General features: G+C 36.3%; 1 protein-coding gene across 1 annotated transcript; it reads right to left on the bottom strand.

The window, feature by feature from the left end:
- Window positions 1-2,247: 2,247 nt before the first annotated feature.
- On the bottom strand, window positions 2,248-8,778 carry LOC127640114 (hyaluronidase PH-20-like). The gene is made up of 3 exons (XM_052122518.1): window positions 7,802-8,778; window positions 6,623-6,712; window positions 2,248-3,413 (listed from the first exon to the last, which is right to left on the bottom strand). Exons 1-3 carry the CDS (start codon window positions 8,741-8,743, stop codon window positions 3,075-3,077), a joined length of 1,371 nt encoding a protein of 456 aa, XP_051978478.1. The 5' UTR covers window positions 8,744-8,778; the 3' UTR covers window positions 2,248-3,074.
- Window positions 8,779-10,204: the final 1,426 nt, after the last annotated feature.

Raw genomic sequence — 10,204 nt, 5'->3', positions numbered from 1 at the left:
TCAGAACACTATGCCTGTCACAGGCGGTCACTGCAGGCTCTTTTGTTGGAGATAATGTTGATGTTGCAGTCTAACCCGAAAACATGCATCTGGTCTTATTGTACAGCAGAGTCATTAAGACAATATGCACATCATATTTATTCTTCCCCTGTGGGCATTTTTTTGGTTTTATGCTATAATCTTCCAAAATGATTGTTAACTTCAGTTTCATTGATTCCTCTTCTTAAAGGGATAGTTAACCCTAACCATTTTTCATGAAACACCAAGAGAGATGTTAGGCAGAATGTTAGCCTCAGTCACCATTCACTTTTATTGCATGCTTTTATCCATACAATAAAAGTGATAGGAGGCTGCACTAACAATGTTCAAGCAGACAGTGCCATTGTGAGGAATGTTCATTAATCTAAAGATTACTCTATGGAATTAATTGTTTACAGCTCCTGGTGTCCAGTAATAACACAATTCTGTTTTATAAGATCAGATACAGAATATGGAATTCCAAGATTGTATTAAAAACATATGCTGATTGGTTTCAATGTAAATTTTCTGAATGGGACAGCTGTAGTGCAGTCATGTGTTATGTAACTGATAGCACAAAGTGTTTTGTTGCCATCTATAGTCAAAGAGAAAAGTAACCAAAATACAGTAAAAAATAACAAAGCAAAATAATAATAAAAAAATATGAATGCAATCAAATCTTAAAACGATTATGAAAACTTACATTACAATTCATTTATTAAAGTACAGCTGCTGTATAGAAACAACAGTTTAAATATACCGTATATGTTTTGGGGTATACTTTTTTTATTCTTTCTTTTGCTTGCATAAAACTGCTGTAATTCCCTTTAAAAAATGAGTATATTCCCTTACAGAAATTACTTTTTCAATATAATCAGATACAGACCAGTGATTGAATGCCTTATTATGTGAAGATGTGAATGTGGAAACAGGCTTTAAAGCATGAAATGTCTGCCACCCGATCATAAAATCATTGATAACGTAAAACAATTCCAGAAGTCTATTTATAATTTAGTTGTTTGCTGACTCAAACTGTGTATTCCACCAAAGACATCTAACCTTGGTGGAGGTTCAATATTGGCACTGCTGGTCTTTAGGTTACACATGTTAGACAGAACAACAAATGTACAAACAACAAGGATAAATATACCTAGACTACTTAGAGTAAACAGTGAACAGATGGCAAAGATCAAGTCAGGACAGACATTAGAATCAATACAACTGAGAATACACCAGAATAAAACAAGGATTAGAGACAGCTCCCCCCAGTGGTTGCTAATGAAGTTGATGGGAACTCTTGAACAAAAAACTTTACTGAAGGTTGGAAATACTGTTGCCTCCCATAGGATAAATTCCGTTATGGCTCTCCATGCTGTCGCTGTCGAGAATATATTGCTTTTACACGTGTAGGAGCATGTTTATGTGAGGTCTACAGGCTAACATTCACAATAAACAAGATTCTCATGTCAGCCACAGGCAGAAATTTCCTGGTGTTTTGAAACTCAATGAAACCATAGACTGTAAAAAAAGATGGACGACGCACATTCGCTCTTTTCCATTGGTGAGAACTGAATCAATCGCAAGCACACGCCCCTGCACTTTTGACTTTTGACTTATGACGGTGTGAAATAATTAATTATAGAAATTTAGATATTACATTTAAAGCTCCAATCTCCTCAGTCCACCGAAGATCCCGAAAAAAAGTCAGTTGGTGCTTCAGTGACTACTTTGCTCAGAGAACCTGTCAATCACAGCTGTCAATCATGATGTCACAGCACTGTTTATATAGTATCAAATAACTAGCTAAAAACAAACTTATTTTGAAAACAAACACTTGAAATTACATCAACGTGATAGAAACTACAGTAAATGACAGAAACTATCTTTGGAAAAAAGATATGTGAAGTGTAATTTAATTGTTTAGTTGGTCTCACATCCCGTTGAATAACATGGGGAGGCGGGGTTAATGACCTATACTAGGACCAGTCACCGGAGGCGATCGAGACGTTTCGGCTTCACTTTTGAGGGCTTGTGCGGCACACTTGATTGAAACTAATTTGGAACATTTCCAGCATGTGTGTGTATATATATATATATATACACACATGCTGGAAATGTTCAAACATATATATATACATATATATATATATATATATATATATATATATATATATATATATATATATATATATATATATACCTAGATACCTAGATGTCATATACCTAGATGTCACACTTTTTAACCTCAGTTTCTGTGTATCAACATCATGGCTGCAAAAATGTTTTTTTTTCAAAAAGATAAAAACTATGAACATATACTCCTTTATTGCTCAAGGAAAACAGAAGCAGTTCGTCAAACACATGTTGACCTTTTGTGACAACATGGCCTGGTATTGTCACACTACATGGGGTAAGCTGTCACAATGGAACCAAACATTAATCAGCCTATTATACGCTGTTCAGCACAATTTTCAGTATAACAGTATACTCTTAAAAATTAAGGTTCTTTATCAATCTTTAACATCCAAGGAACCTTCCATTGCACAATAGGTTAGTGGATAAGGGGACTATTTTAAAAGGTTTTCAAAAAAAAATATATATTTGTTTTTCAAGAAAGGTTCTTTTGGGGAACCAAAAATAGAACATTTACATTTAAGAATGACAACACTGAACAATTCATGAAACAGCTAAAAATGTAAACAGTATTGTTAAAAAGAAGAAGAAAAAAAAACATTACTGAGATTATAGCCCTTGTGACAATTTACCGTGTGACAACTTGCCCTAGTGTTACACTAACAATTATAGAAATGCTAATGTTTTGTGTCTTTTTATTGAGACATTCATTTCAGTTATCTTTGTTGTGCATTTGGAATGCCAAAAACAATTATAACATCAGTAATCATAGATGAAAGTGTAATGATGCCTGATGTGTAAAACTGATCACATGAAAAGGACTTCTGTTATTAACACAACAAATGAAGGATTTGACAGAACTTTCAAAACAAATATTCTTCAGCATATTTAATAGATATGTGTTGAACAGTACATGTACAGACTTAAGTCACTCGAATAACTATTGGAATTTTGGGGAGGGAATCTGGCATTTTGGCAGAACACGTTTGCCCTGCATAGCATTGACAGGAGAAGTTTTCCACAAAGTTGCTGATGTCACTAAGTGATGGTGTGCCAATTGCAAGGTATTTTCCACGACTCCCCTGGATATGAAAATGTTTTGGATTCAAGTGTAGGTAGGTGTTTGACTGAGGGTTTTTGCGCAGGCAGCGGCCTTTGCCCTGACAGAGCATGCTGCTGCAAAGTTTAGCGGCTGCTGTCACATTAGTTATATAAGGGTTAAGGATGGAGGGCAAATAGGCCGCCAGCGCTTCACATGAGTCCTGCAATGAGGAAGATGTCTGTTAGTAACAAAGCAAGTCCATTTGCAATTGTTAACTTGCTCAGATGAAGAGCAAGTACACCCAACATTTGTATTTTACATTTTGTTAGATCCAGATGAAAATAAATAATAAAAAAAAGTGGCAAAAACGTATTAATGAGTGATAAAGTAAATAGACCCTTAAACAGAATGGCACTTGGCTACATTTTGTTAGCTTGAAATGTCAAGTTTTGGGCTCTTAACTCAAATATTTATGTTCATTGAAGTTATTTATCTTAAAAATAAATTGTAATCCATAGATTAAAATTGTTATAGGTAATACCCACAATCCCTTGCACTTGACTTATTTAATTGTGTTTTCTTGGCCAAAGGGAACATACAGGTGAAACACGAAAAATTAGAATATCGTGCAAAAGTTCATTAATTTCAGTAATTCAACATAAAAGGTGAAACTAATATATTATATAGACTCATTACAAGCAAAGTAAGATATTTCAAGCCTTTATTTGATATAATTTTGATGATTATGGCTTACAGCTTATGAAAACCCCAAATTCAGAATCTCAGAAAATTAGAATATTACATGAAATCAATAAAAAAAGGATTTTAAATACAGAAATGTCAGCCCTCTGAAAAGTATAATCATGCATATGTACTCAGTACTTGGTTTGGGCCCCTTTTGCATTAATTACTGCCTCAATGCGGCGTGGCATGGATGCTATCAGCCTGTGGCACTGCTGAGGTGTTATGGAAGACCAAGATGCTTCAATAGCGGCCTTCAGCTCTTCTGCATTGTTTGGTCTCATGTCTCATCTTTCTCTTGGCAATGCCCCATAGATTCTCTATGGGGTTCAGGTCAGGCGAGTTTGCTGGCCAATCAAGCACAGTAATACCATGATCATTGAACCAGGTTTTGGTACTTTTGGCAGTGTGGGCAGGTGCCAAGTCCTGCTGGAAAATGAAGTCAGCATCTCCATAAAGCTTGCCTGCTGAAGGAAGCATGAAGTGCTCTAAAATGTCCCGGTAGACGGCTGCGTTGACTCTGGACTTAATAAAGCACAGTGGACCAACACCAGCCGATGACATGGCTCCCCAAACCAACACAGACTGTGGAAACTTCACACTGGACTTCAAGCATCTTGGATTGTGTGCCTCTCCATTCTTCCTCCAGACTCTGGGACCTTGGTTTCCAAATGAGATGCAAAATTTGCTCTCATCAGAAAAGAGGACTTTGGACCACTGAGCAACAGACCAGTTCTTTTTTTCTTTAGCCCAGGTAAGACGTTTGACATTTGAAGCCCATGTCCAGGACCCGTCTGTGTGTGGTGGCTCTTGATGCAGTAACTCCAGCCTCAGTCCACTCCTTGTGAAGCTCCCCACACATTTGAATGGCCTTTTCCTGACAATCCTCTCCAGGCTACGGTCATCCCTGCTGCTTGTGCACCTTTTTCTTCCACACTTTTCCCTTCCACTTAACTTTCTATTAATGTGCTTTGATACAGCACTTTGAGAACATCCAACTTCTTTTGCAATTACCTTTTGAGGCTTTCCCTCCTTCTGGAGGGTGTCAGTGATGGTTTTCTGCACAACTGTCAGGTCAGCAGTCTTCCCCATGATTGTGAATTCAACTGAACCAGACTGAGAGACCATTTAAAGGCTCAGGAACCCTTTGCAGGTGTTTGGATTAATTAGCTGATTAGAGTGTGACACTTTGAGCCTACAATACTGAACCTTTTCACAATATTCTAATTTTCTGAGATTCTGAATTTGGGGTTTTCATAAGCTGTAAGCCATAATCATCAAAATTATATCAAATAAAGGCTTGAAATATCTTACTTTGCTTGTAATGAGTCTATATAATATATTAGTTTCACCTTTTAAGTTGAATTACTGAAATTAATGAACTTTTGCACGATATTCTAATTTTTTGAGTTTCACCTGTATAGGAGCATTATAGTTGTTATTTAGAATTCATAGAAGTTTTAGCTTTTTTATAGTAATATTTATGTTGTTTTATTGAAAAGAGTTGTTTTGTGTGATGTCACCATTAGGTTGATCTGTGTCCCATTTTGGACCCTCTTAACACTATCTGAGAAAACTTTAGCATGGATCATTCAAAATGGCAAACCTCTGGGGAATCACCGGTTGTGAAAACAAAGAATCCAAAACCGAGCAGAGCCTAAAAGCAAAAAGGCAAAGCCGTAGAGTCTGTAATAAAACCTGAATCAACATCGGCTTGGCTTTTCAGAGATGGCTTTTATCTTACTCAACAGGTAAGACATTTTATTGATATGTCTGTGTTTGTGTAGTGAAATACAATTATTATACTGTAATCGGTGCAGAACTTTTCATTTGCTAGCACACGTGTGTATATTTCTTTATAACGGGAATAATTTATATAAATAAATCCTTTAGTCCTAGGCTTGCCAAGGACATGTGAGTCTTGAAATGATGTTGACAACTGGTTGATAACAATGACACAACGTTTCAAAGTTTGACCTTTTCAGACAAGCAATCCTTGTATAATGTTAACAAACATTTTGATGTTTTGAAATAAAGACGTTACAAAAGTTATGCAACATTCGTTAACATTAAACATAATGATTGCTTGTCTGATAAGGTCAAACTTTGTAAAGTTTTTAAAACTGCAGGATATTCTGGCCAAACAGACCACAATAGTAACTAATTGTCATTGTTACCAACAAAGTCAAAACTACAGCATAAGGTATGGCACCTTAAGCAATATCTGCTCAGATAACGTTTTTGGATATCCATCTTTTCCTTTCTTTCGTTATTTATTGTCCATTCCCTCTGATAAGATGTCTTGTATCCATGTGTACACCGTTGCCTCAAATCACATTCATCCACGCAAAGGAGCCGAAGCACAACTTGCGTCATTCCCAAAACAATATTCTCCCACAGGATGCATGCAGTTTATTTTTTAACCACTAGAGGGCCAAAAGTTACATAGTGTAGATTTAACTCAACTTATTAGTTAAATTCATTCTATATGAAAACCAAGTTAATTGAACACAAATACTCATGTTTTGTGATACCCCATTTCATGGGATTGAGGGAACAAGTTTACGCAATCAAATGAGTGCAATTAACTTATTATTTTTCAGTGTACATGTACAGCACCTTGTAGCCATGTAGCCTATAGAACTGTCTGCAGAAGTAGAATGATTGTACTCTTGAATTTCACATTACCTTGGTGCTATAATCTGCACTGGCCCCCCACAGTATGGCTCCTGAAGCCCCTAATGCGGCACTCTCTCCAATAGTACTGATCAGATCTGCCTGAGGAACACAAAAGAAAGGAACGACTTTTTCCTCAAGTGATTCTATACAATTCTATCTTAGATATTTTGCATATGTACTTTTTACAGTTTTTCTCAGTCACTTTGGCTCAATTCTCGAATGAAGAATTAAGAACATTAAGTTAAAATCTCTGAACAGTTATTTTCTTTTTCACACCAGATTTGAATTTCTTATTTATTTAAGCAAATTGCACATGTGCAAACGAGTAAGTACAATTGTCTACAATTTGCACAATAACTGATGAGTTGATTCTCTGTGAAATTGTCATACTCTTCACAACTTCTACATCACATGCAAAATGATCCATTCAATTATCAAAATCTGTCAGACATACATGTATATTCCATAAATATCTATGACATGGAATAAGACTGTTTCAAAAAATGAGCCAAAGCAATTGAAAAAAACTGTAATCGGGGAAGCTTATTGTAGTATCTGCAGCACTAGCAAAAACAAGTAGAGGGGTAAAGTTTGTCAAGAGATTTTAGAATACTTTTAAAGTTTAGAGTTTGAATGTTTTACAGGCCCAACAGTCAGTTCGACTGACAGAAAGATTGAAAAGATGGATAGATAGTTCGACTGACAGAAAGATTGAAAAGATGGATAGATAGTTGGACGGACGGACGGACGGGTTGGACCGACCGACCGACCGACCAACAGATAGATAGATAGCAGCTGAAAGGTCTTGTGTGTGTTTACATTTGAACATTTTGATAACTGGAATTTGACTGCTGGAGTTTGATATCATCGTTACAGGAGACCATAAGTCCGATCAGTTAGAAAAGTCATAGAACCCGAGTCGGAACAGTCTGAAGGTCTGTTCCAAGTTTGGTGATTGTAGCTGGAAAGCTCTAAGAGGATTTATAGTCAGAATTTTTGGTCTTGGTTTAGGGGTTCTGGAAAAACCCAACCCAAGTTTGAAGAATAACACTATGTTACCAACATAATGACTTTCTAGTATTTTAAAATGGATAAACTTACACACTTCACCTTTGCCAGGAAATGCTAATTTGTATTTAGTTTTCATTAGGTGTGAAGGCTTAGCAAGCCATAAACATAGGACCTCACCTCACTCAGGTATATTACTGATTGATCCCGAAACAGAGGGCGCAAGTATACATAAATGGGAGCTGTGTAGGGATGCTTTGGCAGAGTAGATACCCTGATGGCTTCCTGGACTCGTCCCCTAACGAAGTAAGTTGCACTTTGGTTGTTGCGAAGGTCCAGCGGTAGGTATGCCGAAGGAAACAGTGCCGTACTGGCGTTCCACAGCCAATGGAGCTCACCATTCAAGATTATTTCTTTTTCTGGACACTCCCCAGTGTAACCAGGCTGATCCCACCCATAGTTATAGCAATCAGGGAACAAGTAGTAGCCCCAGAGATACTTAGGTCGCATTTTGATTGTCAACTTCACTGTTTGCTCCATGTAAGCCCTGGCAGCATTTTGAAACTGCTCTTTTGCCAAAGCTTCGTCCTGACTGGAGTTGAAAGATGGCCAGTTCTCTTGAACAAACTGAATGGAAAGCTTTCGATAAATCTCTTTTGAACCCCAGTTCCTGGCCCACAGTGGGCGCCATGATTCCCAGTCAATCACGGCCAAACCAGGGGATAATTCAGGGATGTAGTATGTGACATCATGAACTTCTTTTAAAAGGCTTGCCGTTATGTTGCCCTTCTGGGGAATGCCGCCGTTGAACTCCTCTTTGGTTTCATCATTTATGTAGGGGTACAGGCCCAGACGATTAGAGTAGAAGAGAAAAAGAAATTGGTCAGGATCGCTGGCTGGCGTGGTAACTGCCTGGAAAGCCGAGGTGTCCAAACTGATCTCTAGTCTCTTACACACATCAGTGGGGGCATTCCAAATAACAGCAAAGGGTGTGTTCTTAAAAATTGGGGGGCTGGTGGGGGGAAGTAGAGCTAAAGCAATGTTGAGGAAGCCCCATAGCGAGAAGATCAAGGCAGCCCGATGGAGAGGAGATGTTCTCCTCAGCTGAATAGAAAGGAACATTGTTGCAGCCCCTGACAATTGTGAACACTTTAGAATCATCTGTAGAAGTGCATTAGGGTAATTGTATAAGTAATTAAAGAAGATGTGATTTTAAAAGAAATTCTGGTAACACTCAAATAAAAAGTGTTCTGCCTATTTTTAAGATTCGTGCATTTCAATTTCATTGCAGATTGAATTGCGTAACTTTTAACAAACAAAATTAAATAAAACTTAAACTATTTATAAATATTATTTTGCTACAGATTGCTCAGTTCAATTGGATGGAATTTAGTTATTAAATTGAAATGCATAAATCTTAAAATTATGGTTAATAATGTTCTATTTGTTAACATTTGGACTGCATTAGGTATCATGAACTAACAATGAAGAATACGTTTTTACAGTGTTTAATAATCTTGGTTGTTGTTAATTCATGAAAATACAATTGTTCATGTAAGTTCATAATGCATTAACTAATGTTAATGTGCACTGAACTTTAAATAATACAAAACAAAATTAGTAAATGCAATCAACATTAACCAAGATTAATAAGTGTTGTAAAACATTGTTCATTGTTAGTTTATGTTAAATTATATTTATTTATGTTTATGTTTATGAATACAACCTTATTGTAAAGTGTTACTAAAATACTTTTAAATTCATTGAACATGACAATTATGTAATCTATTATTCTGCTACTGTTGAAAACATTGGACAACACTTGTAACAAATAATTTCAATCAGATAGATTAAAAAAAGGACATACTGTATATTCACTTATTATTTGAATAGTTTACCACAATGTATGATGATGAACTGAAATTGGAAGAACTACTCTAGAATTTGAATAATACTGAAGGCAAATATTTAAGATGAACTATTTCCTTACCTTCCCAGCTCCAGTGAATATCGTTATGGCACCCAAAAACATGGGTATATATAGCAAAATCTTATCAAAGCCTTTTTCTAAAGATAAAATGGACATTTGAAATCTTGCCATATTTGTCTGCTGAAGTAACTGTTCTGATACTCTATTTTTTCACTTATCTGACTTAAGCCGTTTTTAGTCACTGACAAATAGTCGATTAAAGAGGACACATTTTTTACTGTATGCATACAAAATAGATTGTAGCAAGCCAAATTCATGTATTCCATAAATACCACCGGTATCAAATATGCTGTGTCTATCCAAACTGTTGTGTTCCTGCTGTTCTTGGCCTCTATGACACTGTGAAATCTGCAGCTGTTTTCTTTTTTTCACCACATTACATTCATTGTACATTGGCACCCATACATTATTTGGACACTTGAGCAACAGTTCCAAATTTATGAATGCCATTGCATTACATAACAAAAATAAAACACCAAGTGGCATTATTTTAAAGAAAAACAATAGGTGTATTGTTCAAAATGTAAGTTTTTCTGGTTGTCAAATGTTTGTGGAACATGTCCAGAGTTAATGGAATGAACTACACCTGTTAT

This window comes from Xyrauchen texanus, chromosome 49 (genome assembly GCF_025860055.1).
Source record: "Xyrauchen texanus isolate HMW12.3.18 chromosome 49, RBS_HiC_50CHRs, whole genome shotgun sequence".
NCBI lineage: Eukaryota > Metazoa > Chordata > Actinopteri > Cypriniformes > Catostomidae > Xyrauchen > Xyrauchen texanus.
This window is presented reverse-complemented; position numbering and strand designations above follow the sequence as displayed.

Bases quoted from the DNA above. Each gene is read 5' to 3' on its own strand.
- LOC127640114 (XM_052122518.1), bottom strand. From the start codon at position 8,743: ATGTTCCTTTCTATTCAGCTGAGGAGAACATCTCCTCTCCATCGGGCT. The intron at 6,713-7,801 runs GTGAGGTCCTAT...TGTGTTCCTCAG, and splicing joins CAGTAATATACCTGAGTGAG to GCAGATCTGATCAGTACTAT. The intron at 3,414-6,622 runs GTAATGTGAAAT...TCCTCATTGCAG, and splicing joins GTGCAGATTATAGCACCAAG to GACTCATGTGAAGCGCTGGC.